Source organism: Anser anser (genome assembly GCF_964211835.1).
Source record: "Anser anser genome assembly, chromosome: 12".
Classification (NCBI taxonomy): domain Eukaryota; kingdom Metazoa; phylum Chordata; class Aves; order Anseriformes; family Anatidae; genus Anser; species Anser anser.
Genome location: NC_139733.1, coordinates 22917818 through 22937200, shown reverse-complemented (window position 1 = coordinate 22937200; position 19383 = coordinate 22917818). Strand labels below are relative to the sequence as shown.

At 43.0% G+C, this 19383-nt stretch overlaps 1 protein-coding gene across 16 annotated transcripts in view; it reads right to left on the bottom strand.

The window, feature by feature from the left end:
- The window catches only part of GRM7 (glutamate metabotropic receptor 7), a 270139-nt gene that overhangs the window by 87924 nt on the left and 162832 nt on the right, over positions 1-19383 (bottom strand). For all 16 annotated transcript variants that reach the window (XR_014571461.1, XR_014571462.1, XR_014571463.1 and 13 more), the window contains exon 5: positions 12708-12848. Coding sequence is in view for 13 of the 16 variants with exons in the window: in XM_083795477.1 (XP_083651603.1) it covers positions 12708-12848 (141 nt within the window). In the remaining 3 variants the exon portion in view is untranslated. The remainder of the gene's footprint in view (positions 1-12707; positions 12849-19383) is intronic.

Genomic DNA, 19383 nt, shown 5'->3' with positions numbered 1-19383 from the left:
CACGTTAGACACACACACACACAGAAGGACAGTAAGGAGCAGTGCTTTCCTGATGGCAGGTACAAACGAACCCTCTTGGAGCCCATTTAAAGAAATGCGTCTTAGGCAATACAATGCAAACCTTTGAATTATGATTTTACTAATTAAAACAAACAAAAGTCACCTTTCTTTCCTGATATTAGAATCATCAACACTTCTTAAGTTATTTTACCATAATCCAGAGAAACAAACCCTACCGTAATCACAAACTCGAAACTGTAACCCACGGGGACCATCTCAGAGAGACAGAGAAAACACCAGGCTCTGCACGTCCCCAAAGTATGTATTTGAAAGAAGAAAGCATTTAAAATAAAGCACAGCTGGTATTTTAAAGTCTAATGTTCTGTTCTGTTTCAAATCCCAGTCTCTAATTGAAAGACAGAGCCAGATTGAGGGAAGGAAGAATCACTTCAGATGCAACCAAAGGGGTGCTCAGGAGAATCGAGCGCACATGCCTGCTATTAACGTACCCTCGGGAAGCTCGCTATGTTTGTGTTAACTATGCACCCCTCTTCCCCGTACCTGCAGAGACTGAAATGTCCTTTAGAATCCACTGATTGCTTTTAAAATATTTTAGCAGCTGAGGACTTAAGGAATCCAAACCCTTAATGCAATCTGAACTGCAACTGGGGGAAAGCAACGCTTTGAAAGTCATTTCTTTATCACCGCAACACCCAGAGCGATAGAAAGTACAGACCCTCAGCGATCTTCTCATCCAATGGGCCAATGCACAAAAAGCCTGAGAGAGGGGAAGCATTTTGCAGATGGAACATGGGAATGCAGAAATTAAACCACAGAGACCCAAAAAAACTCGATAGGAGTGACAAAGCTGAATGTCATAGTTTAAGTAAGATGTTTGTGCCCAAAACCTTCACTCTCAGACTTGAGACAAAAGCATCACCTGATAGTGTGATGGTAAGGCCAGGCGATAAGGCAGCTTTCTTGTTTTTATTGTAGTAGGAGCAGATAACTGGGTGCCTCTGCAATTAATTAGCAAACCAAACAGTATTTTCAGCATGTAAAACAATTCACAATGGGTTAAGAATTGTGACTTTTTTTTTTCTGAATTGTCCACTAGCACCTCATCTTACCTTGGCTGAGTAACACCAGCATAGATCAATCTGTCCAGCTGCCAAACATGTGATTATACTTACCTATCTCGCCAGGGTTTTGTGAAACATAATTACTGCTCATTAAGTGTTCTGAGCTGCACCAATGAAAGCAGCAGAAGTGCAATCTATTATTGTCCACGTGGGCACTGCAGCCCACTTGTTCCACCTGCAGCATGACACTTTCCAACCTCACGTCAGCCCTGATCTCCCTCCCGCACTACCGGCAGGCCTGGGCACCGCCAGCAGCACTAAGAAATTGCCCTCAGAGTCATCTTGCAAATATTTTAGGGATTTTCAAAGTAAATGTTCACTTGGGGGATAGAAATGGGAAGGATGCCTTTGTAACATCCTTAATTAGAAATAGGGACCAGTGAATTTAAATTAGCTGATTGATACCAATAAGAAAAGGAAATCAAGTTGTTAATGACTGAGAACTAATGATTTTAGCAGAGGCAAGAAGCCCATTTTCCTGTTGCTGCTAGTATGTCTGCATCTCTCCCTCCCATGCTACCGAACTACAGCTTTACTGGAGCAGAGCCTTGCATCCCCAGCACCTCCCCGCAGAGCAGTGCTGTGCTCTCACACAGCCAGCACCAGGCAGCAGCTCACGTCCTCTGCAACGAGCCTTCCTGCCCTGGATTCACTGAAGGACTAGACACCCAAAAAGGAACTGACCTCCATCGCCAAAAACCCATCAGTCCCAACAATCCTTTTTTCCTTCTTTGAGCGTAGTGGTGGTGGGCCAGAATTATTAACAAACAGAGATCACCACCTTCTTACAGAGATACTACAAGCACAGGAAATACCTAAACCTGTCCACAAGAGCGATGTGGCTGAAAGTGAGCAAAAATATAATCCCCTATATGAACACGTTTAATTATCTACACCTTTTCACATTCATAGGTTCGCTCCCTAACTACCATACTGCAGCACTGAAGTCTCGTACTATCAACCTAGCAATTTGGGCTGACGTTCCCTCTACCAAAGCCCTTTAATTTTAAATTTCAACTACAATGCTGGAAACATTGAAATACTGCAAATAATTCAGCAGGGTGAGAGCTTCCAGACTGTGAAGATTCACATACTGTCCTTTTCATTATTTGACTCCCCTCTCATTGATTACAGACCTTATTTCATTTCCAGGCCCTGACAAGCAAAATGCTTTTAAGTGGTTTCAGCTCAGCTACATAACCGAATTAGCAATGCAACAGAAATGCATGCCAAGGGAAGAGAATCTAGGATTTAAATTCTGCACACAAACAATACTGATTAGCCATATTAAGTTCCAGAAGCACAGCTGAATACACAGCAGAAAGAAAACCTTTAGCTGTGAAGGTAACTGTACAAGAAACCTGAGCAAAATCCACTTAAAAAAAAAAAAAGCTACGTTAACAATTTCAAAGCACAAAAATCAAAGAAATGAACTAGATTTGAAACTCTTAATTGAACTTCCAGTAACAAGAATCGTCTCTACTGAAAATAGCCATTTCACTGAGTATTAAACATCCAGGATTTGTGTACAGTCCAGTTAGGGAGTCAAACACAACTACCCGCCCAGAAAGGCGAGCATGAATTTCTTTATACAATTAGGGAACTTATATGAAAAAGAGTTTACTATAGTTCTTACAAGCACAGATTGAGTTACGTTTTAAAGAAAAGGCCTTCGCTGCAATTAGTTTGGCCTAAATTTGATCTAGCAAAAATCAAAAAACAAAACAAAAACACCTTCAAATCAATAGCCATGTTTTACATGTCAAATAGCCTTCAGGCTTTATTACTAAAAAAAATCCAAATTAACGGGCTTTCTAGTGTTTCCTCTAGTTCACACCAAACTAACATCACAGTAAGGCGGCGAGCAGCAAATCAGGCCCAAGGTCCGCTCTCAAACAGGATGGGCACAATTTTAACATTTAATTTTCCAACTTCAGCATTATTTTGGCAAGTAATTTGCTGTCTTGGGTTTATCTGCAGAAGCCAAGAAAAAAGTTACACCACGTGCTTTAGGAATAGCTGCTGTGTATATGACTGTAAACTAATTCAATTATTAATTATTCCTGGAAGAGAAAGAAATCCACATTAGCCATTAGCTTCTTGCAGACAAAAGCAGCCATACCAGCAGCTTCAGCACCGATGAACGCAGGTGTTGGGTGCAGCAAGAAACAGGGCGACGACTCGTGATCAGAAGACGTCAAACAGCACAGAGAGGAAACAAAGTCCATTTGCACTGTAATGTGCAAGTCTTCTGTTCTTTCTTATGTGCCCCTGTTCCTTAAAGGATGCTTAAAAAAAAACCAACACGCTAACTTTGTGATCTTCAGGACCCACACAATAACATTATTTTCTTCAGCAATGAAGTAGCTGACACCTGAGACACATGCACACAAAGTGATTTCAAGAGAATGCACTTTTGTACCACGGATTTGAAATGAAGTACCTTGGGATGTCAGGAGAAGGAAGAAACACAAAAGCAATTTATTGACATGAGCATTTTTTGCTTCCAAAAGATCTGTTTGAAGGTGATGACAAATAATTTAACCTCACTTCCCACTAGAGTCTCAAGTGCTCATCATCGTGATTCCTAAGAGACTGAGCAGCTAGGTCTCCTGCTTCAGGCAAATCTTCACAAGAGAAAAATACTGCAACAAAGGGGGGTGAGGGGAACAACAGAGCAGCAATAATACAGTGATGAAGAAGTCCTCTCACACGATCTCCTTGAGATGACAGAAATGAAATGCAGTTTTAAGAACTCCTGGTCGTACTTTTTGCATCACCACAAATGCAAGGCTTAACACTTCCTCGTGCAGGAAGTGAGATGAGAGCTTGGTTTTTCACGTTATCCTCAGCATTTCTCCTTCACTTGAATTTTCTGGACTCATCACTGATACTCACATAATATAGGGGATACGATGTGAAGCGTAAATAGCATTGCAAGGACAATTTTTTATGACATATAATTCATACAAAGAACAGACATCAAAATCCCAATTCTTCAGTGCTTATATCAGATGAATGCAGGCATCGGCTCGGTTTCTGGAGGATTAAACACCTTCTCAAAGGAACTTACATAATAATACTGCTGAGAACCTGGTGATAGTCATCATTAACAAGAGATGGAAGTTAAAGGTTGCAGAAAGCTCGCGGTGCTTAGCGAGCAGCCATTACTTGTAAGCTCAGAATTCAGCAGCTGGCTCAGTGCTGGCAGAAAAACGCGCGCTCTTCACACGACAGCACATTTAGCAGCCTTGGGAACCTGAGGCCTGCGAGCGAAGGGACGGCCGTGCTGCAGCACCTGGAGGCCCAGGCCGTAGCTGTACGTGCCCGTACGTGCTGTTCCCTAATGGCGCTGAAGCTTCGGTGCAGAGCGCTCAGCCTGTGCAGCTGCTGCTGCTGCGCTTGTGCCTCTCCAGAAACAGGCACAACAGCACACAGCAAGCAGATCCGTCTTAACAGACAAGTACGTACAGCCAGGGCTCTCCAGAACAGGACCAGAGCTATTACCCCTCTGATACTCGCACGTGGCACAGGCGCTGTTGTACACACAGGAGCTGTAAAATCTTGAGGCTTCTCCAAATAAGATCTTTATTTGAAAGTAGCTGAATACTAGAGCTGGAGAAAAGCTAACAATATGCTAGAGTAAATATTGTAATTTAAACATGAGGAGTATGACAATCAGGACTCTTTGCAATATAATCCATGTATTGTCTTTTTACAAAGAAATACAAGATCCAATAATCCTGCTATGTAGTTACAGCCATCTATCCAGCCCATCCTAATTCAGAAGATCTCATTATAGACAAAAGCCTTTATCTCAACACCATCAATTCAATCCTCATGGAGTTTGTTGGGGAAAGCAGATGAACTTTCAAGTTTCTACTTGTAACTGAACAACGTCTTGCTGTGATAGGAGAAAACGTCAGCCTAAACATCTGCAGGCGATGGTGAGCTGGCAGAAGGGAGGGTCCGGGCAGCAGCACAGCCCCGGACAAGAGAGCAACCTCCCTTGTGCTGGTGCACCCCGTTTGTGCCTTATTGCCACGTCTCCAGCTCCTCCTCTGTAACGTTCCAGGTCCGCACAGCTCTGCTGCCTCGTGCAGCTGTGACAGGGAGAGGTAACACGTGGAAATCAGACCAGTTACTCTGTGCCGATAACAAGCAGGGATGACTTTTATAACTGGAACGCGTGGAGGTTCTGTTGAGTTGGTACACGCTTGACCTGCTGTCAGACATTGCCAACAAATGAGATATACAAAGAGAGATACAACTGTACTTAATGACTCTATGTCACCAAAACCCACCAAAAGCAAATGTAGCCAGCTTTAACTATGCCTACACAGCTAATACTCACTAATCAGAACTAGGAAACCAGGCTCCCTCAGTGCCTTACAATGCATTCCTTACTAGGATAACAACAACAGAAACGTCCTGTGCTGTAACTGGACTTCACTCATAAGCAAAACCCAAAAAGAGCACAGCACAGCAGCACCACCTGAAACGTGGCTATCCCAACAGCAGAAATAACATCATCACGTTATAAGGCGCATAATACTGATTCATGACGTAGGGACTAGTGAAATCTTTAATTTTGTGTGTTTGAAACGATGCTTATCCCTCAATATCATAAAAATCTTAGAACTGGCTGGGGCTTGAAAGCAGGCAAAACCTCAGCAGCAGTGGGGGCTACTGCTGGGGTCGCTGGGGCCCCAGAGGCCAGGCTAGGAGGCCTGCTCCCCTGCCAAGCCCTAGTCTGCAGCAGCCTGCAGACAGACTTCATGCGATGAGTTTTGTGAAGCTACATCCACTTCCATCTGTCAGATCATGACTTTTTCTCAATTACACTGATTCAGCCCGCTGTAACCGTTCTGTTCTCAGGTGTGTATGTGTATCTAAGAGAATAGATTTTAGATTAGAAAACTGACCTTTCTTACTCAAGATGTTTCTGTGCATTCAGCATTCTTATTAAAACATCTGCAGTAGGTGTCATTTATACTCAGTGCTGAAGTACTACAGTCATAAAAAATCAGCACGGGGCTAGCCAACAGTGATGTAAATTACAAACACTTCACAGCTTTAACTTGCTAATGTGCAAATGAAGAAATCTCCATGCAGCAATAATTGCCAGTGAAATCAGGGATCAAGTAAATGTATAGAAAAAGCACTGCTTAAATATTAGAAGGCTGAAATTGGAGTTATCTTTATATTTAAGCACCTGGGTAAAAATACAGTTTGCAAATAAACGAATATATGTAAACAGCAAGGGTAGAGTCATTGAATCACAGGGCTTTGCTGTCAAATCATCTTGAAACCGCAGAAATATAAGCATTTCTAAGAAATATATTTCAGAAATCTAATAGAGTTTAGAAAACAATGAAACTGGTTTACCCAAGAATAAACTCTTCAAGGTTGGTTTAACGTTGGTTGAATCAAGCGCTGAAGGATTCTTTTAGGAATTTCAGCTATACATATTTTGAGGTACTATGATGCTAAATGAGATTAACTTTTTGAATTCAAAGTTTATAGGTAATTAAGCTTTAATGCATACTTAGACAATCTAATACCGTATGGAAAAACATTTTGTTTAGAAATAGTTGCAAACAGCCAGTCAACTTACACACTAGTGCATGACGTGTGTAAATAAGATTAAAAAAATAAGATTTTTCTTTCTCATGGGTGTTAGTGTTGATAAGTTTAGACACACCGAAGACTGTTGAAGTATTTACAAAATAAGATGCTATGCAGCCTGTTACGAGAACAAGGAACTGAAACCCATGGTTTCAAATTGAAGTCAAACTTTCCCTGACCATGCAACCTCACGTACGTCTCACTATCTCCGAGCTACAGTATTGGCCCGGAGAACTCAAAGCAGTGACCCAAAGATGAGCTGGACTTGATAAGAAGCAGTTTACTGGAGAACATAGTTTCATTTATGAGATGTTTTGGATTTCTCCCCCTCCTCCCCTTAAACACTGCAGTTTAAGAGGGACCCTAAAACAAATATCATGTATAACATGAAAGACAATCGGCATTAGAAAGAAAATAAGAAAAGACAGCAGAAGTTGTCAATGGAAACGTTGCAAAAATACAAATCAGGCACTCAGTAGCAAGGAAATATTATGCAGGCATCCTGAGAAAGGAAGAGCAGGCCATACTAGCAAAGCAGAAAAATAACTACCTAGAGCACTTATTTACCAGCATCAGAACACAGGATGTAATTGAGAAGATAAATTTTCCATCCTGGTCTGCCCTTTAACCTTATTCATAGCTAGCAGGACAAGCAAAAGAAAATAAATTTTACTCTTTACAGTTTCTGCACTGAAATATGATATACCTCGCACACGGGTGCATTAACACACATTTCATACCTTGGAGCTGGGAGGAGAAAATGCAGAGTCATGTCTCTAACAAGTGCTAACCAAAAGCTTTCTTGCTCTTGCCTACATCATCAATCACACACCACAAAATCCTGGGACAAAATCCACTCTGAGACACAGCCGTGTAAATCCTGCTGTGTCCTATGGCAACTGGGAAAGGTACCTGAGGGGAGAATTTGGCCTCTGAGCAATTGTTTTGTGATCTGAATAGAGGACTCACAGCCACCAGCCTTTCAGAAATACTTAAAGCATGTCAGTGCCTTGACGAACTGCTGCTTAGAACTAGAGTACAGTCCAGGACTACTGCCTAGGCAGGATTTCTTATAAACGATGAGCATTCATAAAAGGACCTGGACAGGAAGAAAAGAATCTACCATCACTGGCCAATATTTGGAAAAAAAATACATTTATATAGTTTTAAATTGTTCTATAAAAAGAAAATAGCAGGAGGAAGAGCAACAGAGCCTGGACCTCTAGTCTTGGTCACTCAACCACAGCACTTACAAGTATGTCATTTTGTCCATCATGGCTTTACAAAGAGAGATAAAGTTCCTCCCACCTTTATGAAGCACAGCTACCAGAAAAACCAAAATCTTGATGCGCAGGAAGTTGACTGATAGCTGAACTTACTGAACTGCTCAGCCCCGTGCACCCTTGGAGGTGCATTTCAAGGCAGGCTTACGTCAAGCCCACCCTCAAGAGGCAGAAGGGTTTTTTTAAAACCATAGATTCTTGGACAGAAAAATGTGTTGCAGTTAGTTTGGACCCTCCCAAACCTGCCTGAGGAGCTGCTGGTATTTGATGTAGGACCCAGGCACAGGGATAGCCATTTCTCTCCAGCAGCCATATCGCTGATGGGAAGGTGGTGCTGAGAAGAGCCCTGCTGCCCCCTCCAAGCACCGGGCAGCTTTCTGACGGGGCTCCGCTTTCACCCTTGCGTCCCAGAGACAGCAAATACCCATTTCTATAACGCTTCCATTCCAAACCTTGAGAAGCACCTTCTGCTCTCTCAACCCTCCACAGCACCAGTGGAAATCAGTCTCAATTTTGCCCCTCTCCCTGACACAATTTATACGGCACGCCAAACCGTGCAGGTCTTTTGCCATCCCGAAGTCCAAGAGATGTTCATCCTAAGGAATATCACAAAGCTGATCTCATAAAAAGTGAATCACGCACACCACGGCTCCTGGCGTTTGTTTAAAAAATGTTTTAGATATTGGCCATATGCCATTAAGTTGCTTGAAACATTTCAGAGAATTTATTTTTTCCTGAGATGGGGAATTTTGATGGCATTTTGAAAACTATTTTTCTTTCCACAGTAAATTGCACATTGCCGATCTATTAATGCCCCAGATCACTTACTGTAATCAAATTATAAATAATGTTCTGATATCCTTAGCCATTTGCCATATCCTTTGTTTCTCCTTATTTTTCTTTCCCAAACATATGGCTTCATAGTACAAGCCATCTTGACTGGTGGTGAAAAAAGAGACAGAATATTGCCATAAGCTTCCTTAACCTCAACAACAACAAAATAAATAATAATAATAATTAACAAATCCCAGCTACTGATACCAGTTCAAACAGAATCACAGCTACCTGAATGGTTTGCCAAAGCTATCTGGGTGTTCCCCCCAGCCCCAGAGACGTCCTGGGATGGGTGGACGTAGGTGTCCGCGCCCCGTGTGGCACAGTGCATGGATTTGCTCACCCAAGGCTCTCACACCTGAGGTGCAGGATGCTCGGCGCAGGATGCACGGAGAGCCCACAGCGGTCCTGGGACAGCTCCTGTCCAAACGCCTGCAGCGCCTGTGCTGCACGGGCAGGTAGAGCTGGGTCCCTCTGAGGCACGTTTTCCTGTTCCAACCCAAATTCGAAAGAACTACAGTCTCTCTTTTACAAACCCCTTTGCTAAATTTCTGTCACTTCGGCTCGCAGGGAGCTTTCTCCCAGCATTTTCTTTAGAGTAAGTCATTGTTTGAGCCATCATCTGGGCTGTGCCTTCAGACTGATTACACCTTCCAGATAATTAGAAAAGCTCTCTGAGCAATCTGCATCCTGATAGATGACATCCAAGGTGACATCACCCCTATATCACTTCATTAAGTCTCCTTGAGTGTAAAGCCATCTGAATTAAAAGCTATGTTTAATAAGTGAAAACAGTCAAGTGTTGCAATTTCCTTTTCTGTTAGCATTATACGCCAAGGAGGTGGTTCATTAAAAATGCAGGGTCTCTAGCTGATGCCTCTGGGTATTCCAAGTATTTGCATTTCTTTTGCGTATACGTGGGCACAGGTGCTTCCTCTGGAGCAGGAAATTCTCCATACCCACCCGTGCAGATGCTGGTACTGCAGAAGGGAGCGCCCTGCTCGCTGCCTGGCCCCCTGCAGGCACAGCGCGGCTGCAGAGGGGCACGGGGCCATGGCACGAAATATTCTGCACTGCATATTTGATTTTGATAACCACTTTGCAACTTACACACAAGCTGGGTCATGACAACACATACACAAAAACCCATTTTCACGCCCCTAGTATTATTGGAGCAGCAAGAAGCAAAACAGCAAACTGTCTAAAAACAGTACCTGGCACTACTGTGCTGTTTCAAGTGATTGCATTAGACTTCCCGTATAGTTTGATGAAGTGTCCTTAAAAGCAAATCACAGAGCCCCTCAAGGGCAGAGGCAGCTACTCCAGGGCCTGGGCAACCACAGACGGCAGCACCTGGCTAAAGCTGCACGATTTGTCTCACACAGCATCGATCCCCCTCTTCCTTGGGGAAAAGCGATCGGCTTGGCTGTTTGTTGTACACATCCACGCTGCTTTGAACTGGCCTGCATCCCAACAGAAATAAACCCACACGACAATACAGGCGTCCTTGGCATCAGCACGACTTCGCAGCTCTGGATCATGCCCTGAACCACGTCAAAGTCAGTCACTTTCTAGAAACAGTGTTAGCTACAATAATATGTTGTATTTAATCTTGTCTAGAAATAAGGTACAGCGTGCTAAATATGTTTTCATGTTCTCATCCTACGTCTATCCATTACAAACAGAGCAATTTTTTTATGCTTAAATAAATACAAATAACTTTAACTTAGAAGTCCTGGTTGTAGAAATACTTCAGAAAGTTGCAACGTTAAAAGGTAAGCTGCCCACAGGACATGCTCTTGGAGAGGCTTTTCTTCATCATCCAAGTGCGTCCCCATCAGCTGCTCCCTGCCATACGCGAGGGCTTGGATGAGGAGCAGGAGCCTCCCGCGCCTCCCACCAGTGCTCAGCAGCACAAGTGCTGTCAGAAAGCGATGGCCTGTAGCCTAGTACCTCGCTGCATTACAAATTACCAATCAAATTTTAAAATAATGATGATCATTCATAATATTATCACATCAGTGGGACATTAAGATTCTCCTACTAGCAATATAATTCAAAGCTAATGCTTTTTCTGATGCATGATTTACTTCGGTTTGTAGAAGAGGGAAGGAAGATGTCAGGTCAGAGCATGTCACTGGCACAATATCCAGCAATAATGTGGTATTTCAGCACAATAGGCTAAGTTACCCATTGAAAATAAACGTTTCTGCTAAATCTAAGCCGAGGGAAGGCAGAACACCATTTTATGTTCACATCAGAAAGCACAAGCTGTCACTCACCTTCTTTTGTAAGAAAAATAATAGCAGAAACAATAAGGGCAATATAAACTTTGAGAGATCATCCTGAAGATCTTTTAGTGATTTTTAGTCAAATTCCAGCCTTCAAAGGGAGATTCCACATGCTAAATTTAAAGGCAATGTATTCCCAGTGGTAACCGCACTGCTTCTATGCGCAACACTCCTACTCCCATCCATGAATTGAAACCAGAAGCAGATGATACGAAATATGGAAAGTTTTCAATCAAAGTAAAACGTATCCTCCTATGAACTAGTTTTCTTTGATCAAAATTCAACGCAATTATTCAATACAGTGTGGGTGGATACGGGAAGAGCAACCAACATCATCTACGTGGAGTTGTGCAAAGCAGCTGACGCTGTCCTGCACGGTATCCTTGTCCCTAAACTGGGGAGACATGGATTTGAGGGATGGGCCACCCAGGGGGTGAGGAATTGGCTGGATGGTGGTGCTCGGAGTTGTGGTCAAGTGGAGACCAGTGACGAGTGGCATTCCTCAGGGGTCTGGGACTGGTGCCATTTAACACAACTGGGGCGCTGCTGAGTGCATCCCTGTTTTCTCCAGATAACTGGTTGACTCTGCAGCATCTGCAGATAGCAGGGAACACTTCCTAGAATTCTTCCAGGGTATAGCTGAAAACAGTTATCCAAACTCAGCATCCCCCATCAGTGTAACACATTGTCCTGATCAGAACTGAAGCACGTTATGAAATCACTCGTGCTGGTACCCGGACAGCTTTGCAACCACAGAAATAAATTCCTAAACCTGCATGGGATCAGAAACAGAAAACCCTGGAAAATATATTTCAAATGGCGTGTAAAACCTTAAAAGGAAAAAAAAAAAAAAAAAAGTAAATCTGGCAGCCAACAAAAAATAACTGAGGTCAAACAAGATGCTACAAAAAGGGGCGAACTTGAGTCACAAATGCAGACAGTGCATCATCTCTGTTACTGAGCTGTGGCTGAAAAAACTATTTAATCCCCATTTTTTCCAGTAACATTGAGAACAAAAATCTGATCAACAATTTTATGCTACTTAAAATGAAAGTATTTCATCCTGTGCTAATAATACATTCCTACAGGTGCATTTCCCCCCCAGAAGTTGGAACCAAAGGCACACCATTCCTCTGACCCATGAGCAGAAGGTGCTTTGACATAGTTGGTGGCCACTTTGAGATCTGCAGACACACGACAAGGCACAAGCTGTGGAAATATTCTCCATCTAAAATAAATCAACACCCCCTCAAACCACCCTGCACTCAAACAAAAGTCCTTCTGGGTCCCACGGAAAATATTTTTTCCTGCTAGATAGGAAGCCAGAAGAAGGAGGAAGGAAGAATGAAATTTTGTCTCTCTCCACCTACTCTTACCCTGCATGGCTGACGCTGCCGTTCTATTTTCTCTATAACCTACAAACATTCAATCTATTTTTTCAGTGTGTCTGCAGCTGAACTTCCTTGCACTGGCCGTGCCAGCGCAGCCCACACACCGCAGCACAAGGAGGGTGAAATGACCGAAATTACCTGTGCATTTACGGTCGGTGTCCTCCTTCTTTGACCCGCTGATCGTTAACTTGCAGTTGAAGTTCTCCTCCCAGTACTCAGCAAACCACACGTTCCTTCGGTTGTTCTCCAGGGTGCGGGAGGTGAAGTAGGCATCAAACCCTGGAGAAGGAGACAGACAAACCTCAAGCTAGGTCTTGCATCACCGCAAGTACTGCACCCAGAGAAACAAAGCCTCTGTTCACACCTCCTTCGACATCCAGCATGCTTTCGCAGCTCTATCCACATGAGATGGCCACGGAGAGAAAGGAAATCACTTGCACATTTTATCTCATCGACTGCACCTTGTAAGGAAATTACTCTGCTACTGAGAGTTATAAAACTAGATAAAATATATATAGAAGAGATTAATATTTAAAATAAAATTATAAGCAAAAAGCAAGGATTAGACACATACAGATAAGAAATGAAGATAAATGATATGGTGCAGCTGATACTTGACTGAGCTCAATACAACTGTAATTTTATAATTAACCTCTCCAGACCCCCTGAGAACGCAGCTTCATCTCACTCAATTGGCCATTATCTGTACAACTTGCTGTTTTTGAGTTAGGTATTTTTCTTGTTCTTAATTTCCTCTCCAAAGATATAAACTTAGAGCGTGAAACTTCTAAGAGGTGACTGTGAAGCGTCGGCATTTACCAGGCACTTCGACATCCCGAATCGGTTGGGGTGGGGTGGGGGGAGGTTTCCTTGCTTAGCCCTAAGAGTCAGGTCATTACTGAAGCAACGTAGAGAGGAACAGAACCCCTGAGGGGTTGTTTTGTTTTGTTTTTTAAGCGCTTAGTGCTCTGTATTCTCTGAAAGAAAATGTTGTATAGCTGTGAAGCATCAACTAGTTCATAATTGTCACGTGAATCTTACGTATATTCTCTCTGTTTAGCACCTCAATAACTTGCCAGGAAAAAAAAAAGTATTTTGCTTTGATATTTTTTCATAAAAATATAAATATAGATACAATATAGATAAGAATACACACACCTATAGGTCCATACAAGTGCTTATCTTCTTTTCTCCCTCTGTATATCTTTTTCTTTTTTCTCTACATATATTTTCTTTAATGAATATCCAAAGGCTTACAAGCCAGGAGGGGGAAAAAAAAAAAGAGTAGAACTGTACTATAACGTTATACGGATCATTAAATACTGGTAACTCATTTGAGCTGCCATGGTGAAGGCATATCCTCTTTCAAGTTTTCACATTCTATAGTTTCAAACCATGCCCAATATTCTTTAACAGTCCAGACACTACTTTTCAAAGATCACGCTGATTTTAACAGATTTTTCCTCACAATAAAAAACTCCAAGATAAACATTCGCTTTCCCAATAAGCAACGGTAATTTCGACTAAAAGGAACAGCACACCACTAATTACCTGGGGCACTGCTGCTGCGCTGCTGTATTTAAGCACTCTTCTATCATTCTCTTTCAAAGTCGAGATAACTCCTTGGAGCCTGCAGGAATCCTTGTGCATGCAAATGCTTGCAAATCAATAGGCAGATATCCTAAGCACCAGCACGATGCCGGAAATCTGGCCTTTGTACTGCAGCGAGCAGAGCTCCCCTGAGCGCACGCAGGGCGTGCAGAGGCACCGCTGCCTGCTCCCGGACAGCAGCGCCCGCGCTCCGGAGGCTCCAGCCAAGCTAACCAGCACAGCGTGCCTCAGGCTCCCGGCTGCCTGGCATCCGAGCGAAATCGTGCTTCGAGCCCCCTTTTTAAATTTATTTTTATTTATTTACTTATTATACCAATATACTTTTGGTTTTGCTTGCCTGTTTGGCAAAGAAAATATTTACACGGGGACAGATCAAGCAGTGCGTGTGCACACATCCATACACAACATCTCTTTTTCCTTTTGTAGCCAACAGAAGTTACATTCTCTAGTACATTCAGAAGGAAGAGCAGTACGTGTGTGATGCAGACAAGTGGTTTTGGCACATAGCATGGAAAAGGCTTATCGCCTTTGCATTAGAGGTACCAGAAAAGCAGACAACTGTTGGTCCACCCCACAGCCAGGGTACAGGCTCCTTGCAGCTGAAATCGCTGTGTAATGTTCCATGCAATGCAAGATAATAGTGCCTCGACGCGTATAGTAGGGAAGTCCATGACCATAGCAGGAAATGAGGAAAAAAAATGGGATGGTGCTCACACGAGGCCATTCTTCACTCTCAATAAGTATTAAAACACCAGCGCTACAGCATTTTGCAAGGGGGAAAACACAAGTGAAGATGCTGTCTTTCAGACAGAGGTATAACCCCTTGTAGTCAACTTCAGTCCTGCACTACAGCAGGGATGTTAACTCAAAATGAATATATTCCTGTTCAAGTAACGCTGTACTACAGTCTCCAGTCTTCACAGCATAACTTATTTTCCCAAATTTTGAATGCAACCTTCCAGAACTGCAACCAGATTTCAAGTTCAGGTTACAAGACAGTTCTGAATTGTATGACGATGGTTGTTGAAGCATTCAGGCTATGACAATCTGAAACCCGTACAAAGAAGATCACTACACGGGTTGCACACTGAGATGCCCGGATTAAGTTATCTGGCATCCTAAAAAGAGCAAATCCACCGAAGAGGCAAATCTCAGAATTTACGTTTTGTCCCTTCACTTAGCTTTGCAGTTTGCACTAGCATTGCAGAAGAGGGTGGAAACAGAAACATCAAGCATTACAGGTACTAAACCATCTCTGTTTCTTTTGATTTTGCAGTTAGGAGTTACAGCAAATACATATTCCATTGAAAGAGGAAAAAAAAAAGTTCCTCATACCACAGCCAACAATTTATCTCTCTGAAATAGGTGGGTAAACTGACTCAATCTGGCACCCCACACACTGAAATGGAGTCAGAGGAAAAACATATGACTTCATCAAATTAGCATAGCGACCCATCCAGTATGGGATAAAAATAGACAGCATGTAAACAGATGTTTTCAAACAAGAAAGAAGATTAGGAGTGGGGTCAGCCTGTCTCCTTGTGTTAGCCGGGTGTACTACTGACCCAGTCAGAATACATACTTTTCTATGTCTACTAAAAAGAAATAAAAAAAATAAATATTGGGATCTTCCAGAAACAGGCTGAAAGCAGTTTTCTGTTACCTGTGTGTGTCATCTCCATGTACTCGGTGTGGCTGCCTTGCCCTCAGCCTTGTTCTCGCAGCGGGAAATGAAAGCCTGCCAGGGTCACGCTGGAAGCAGCTGCAGGACGGCAGCCAGCCTGGGAGAGCAGAGCGCTCACACCCTCTCTGCCTGGGTATTTACCCTGAGGCAGGTGCCTAACCTGGGCCCCCTGGCTTTTAAGGAAAGCCCGGACCAAAACTGTCCTGCTGCGGCTGTTCCTCTGAGTTAATGACAAAGTCTTGACACTCAGCAGCGTTTCTACGCGCTGCCTCCAGAAAGGGCAGCACAATTCCTGCACTTCTGAGCTACAGCACCCTAAGGAAAACAGCCATGTGGATGAGTCAAGAGCTACGAGAATTTCCTGCATTTTCTTTTTGGTACCTGCCAGCCAAACCCATTTCCCTGTAAACCTGCGTGTCTTAGTTTTACTCCTAATTAAATGGGCATGTTAAAGGGGATATTCAGTCATAAGGTCTGCAATATATATAGCTCAGAAAGAGAAACAATACACTTTAACAATGTGCCAAAGTAAGTGACCTCTGGGAGAAGTGCTCTACAGCTTAATAAGATAAAATCAATGTGTCTTGATAAAACTGTAATAGAATTCCATAAGAATTACTCCAAACCTTTACAGATTTAATAACAAATAATAACATTCTCATTGATTTTTTAATGATCCCACCCCATTCTCAAGAAGGGAGACAGATCCCTATTAGAGAGTCAACATTTTTTACCATTATTTTCTATTGATCAAACCGAGCAGGCAAGTGACTGACAGAGGGATGGAGTTTAGCAGCAGGACTAATTTCTGTTCATTCCTTACTGGGAGGAGCAGCGGGCACCCGTCTCTGTTCTGGCACAGCTGGCTGCAGCGCAGGTCACGGTGCTGCTGCCACAGCCTGAACGGGACCTCCAGAGGGCATCACCTGGCATTACACAAAGGGCAGGCACCTGCACAGCTGGGGACAGCAAACCAGAGGATAAAACCACAGTGTTTACCATCATCTGGTGTAAACCTGTGCATCACCACCGAAATGACCGAACTCTGTCAATTTCCAGCAGATGAGATTTCCTTGATTCATTTACAGGTTGGCACAGAATGCTCAGTGGAATACCTCTGCTCCTAGATTTTTATTTTTATTTTATTTTTAATCCCTATGTCATTCACAAGAAAGCTATCAAAGTTATTATGGCTGTCTGAAATCCACTGTCTGAACTGAACACACAGCACACTCATTGCTCTGTGCCTTGAGACAGCAATCGCTGCCATTTCTTTTTTTCCACTGTTACTTTTGGAAGGGTAATTGTGCTAGATATACTCTAATACAATTTTTAAGAAACCTAATTGAAAAAAAAATCTTCTAAGAGGAAATAGGATAATTTGAAAATCTTACTATTTATAAACTTTCCATTAGATACATGTCTAATAAGTAAGCAAAACCCAAGTATTCAGTTCCCAAAAGCCTTTGCTGATCATTTGCCAGGGTGGCGATATTGCTGCCTTGCAACCAACCTTGTCATGGATTATAATTAAACATCACAAATCCCATGATGAGTTTCATGACTCACATTTCTATTAACGAACAGTCTGTGTTCGTTATGATTGTATTTTGAACACTAATCATAAAGTTATGGTGGGACTAGGGAGAGAACTATGCCATGTAATTATTGTAAGATAGCACGTACGGATTTATTTACCACGAGTTTATTTAATAGCTAGGACTACGGTAACTCATTCCTGTCCATCACAGCAATCAACAGCTTCTTCCATTTAAGTATGGTGACAACTTTCACGTCAACACCAAGTCTAATTTCATTTTCTTCAGCTTGCTGGATATGAACCATTTCAAATGCCGTTGGGCTACCAAGCAATTCCTGGTGCATTTTTCCACCCAAAGACCAAGCTTCCATTGGCCACGGGCCTCCCACGGCCCCCTGCACCCAGCGGGACCACACGCCGCCACTCCTGCCGTGTCGGAAGGATTTCTGCCTCTTATCACTCCAGCACCTCGTGCATCACTTTGCCAGCACATTTGCTCTGGCTAATTACGCGACTGACTTTCTTCAAGCAGAAATTATAAATGATATAAATATTATACACCAAACAGATGATAAAACTGCTGTCTTAGAAACTCTGCGTTTTGTTGGTAATTTCTTCTCTTGTCCCCGTTCCCAGCCCCCAGAGCAGAGCCCTGGAACCCTCAGAGCGCTCTTTTGGCTGCGCACTTTATTCCAGCACCCAGTGCTACATACTATGAACACAAGCAATCCCACCAGAGCCGGTGGTTTAGAATCGGAGGGACATCTTAAATGCACGCTTAATTCTAGATACTTTTTTGAATTAATATGATTCAGAAACCATGAAAATTGAAACATAAACGTGTCCACTATAGACTTCGAGCATGTGCTCAAGCTTAACCTATTTGAACCGAAGCCAATAAGGCAACTTAAATGCACAATGCTGAATGCAAACCACGAGTTTGGGTTCAGGGGCTCAGAGAATTAGATGACCCAACCTAGAAAGCTGCATGCTTAAATGTAAAAAGTATGAATAATCGCTTCTTACTTTTGTACATGGCCAAGTATTACACTCGTGTGGCAAGATTTAGTGATTTCCCAATGTTGCCCATATATCATACTTAAGAAAATTACTTTTTCAGCAAATACCTCTAAGAGATATAGATAGTTATTTTAAGAGATTTTACAAATGAAACTAAGTCTCATTACTTTAAATCCCTGTGATTTGATTAAATCATTATTCTTGCACAGAGAAAAATGATACTACCTAATGGGTTTATTTTCTACCCTGGGGGATTAATACATAAATTAATTACATGGTGAAGAAACAGCTTTTAAAAGATTTGGGCCATGGGGAGAGGGACCAGGTCTGCAGCCTGAGGGATGGCCGGGGCATCCAGCTGGGGAGAGAGACCTGGAGCTGTGCTGGGCCCCAGCGCCCCCAAATCCCGAGCACCTCCGGGTGTTCTCCTGCGTAGTGCGGTGAGGAACCCTCAGGGCCCACGTGAGCACATATTGATCAGGACAAGAATCATCAGCAGTACGTCAGTGACCAAAACCAGAAGTTCCCACGGGAAGACACGGGGCTCATCCCACAGCTCACTGGAACTAGGCTCCGCACGTCAAGTGTTATCTGGGTGTTTTTTTCTGTGCTGCTCACGGTTAGTAATCCGATACGAAAACAGCAGCACAGCACGGAGCCTTCCGAGGAAATGATCCAACCTCCCCAGCAGTTCTCAGAAACGCTCCCGAGGTCCTCCAGGACCAGGGCACCGCTAAGGAAGGCGGACGGCACGGCGCCGAGGAGCTGGCGATGCTGAGAGCCGCGGCTTGTTCTCGACTGGAAAATGAGGCTTGCTGACTTGTGGCTGCTTTTTACACCAAGAAAACCCAAGTGATTTATTTCTAACATTAATCTCTCATCTCTCCTTCCATCTGATGTTACTACGTGCTGCCCATTTTCTGCCTGAAAGCATAATGCTCAGCTTCCCTGGCAGAGAT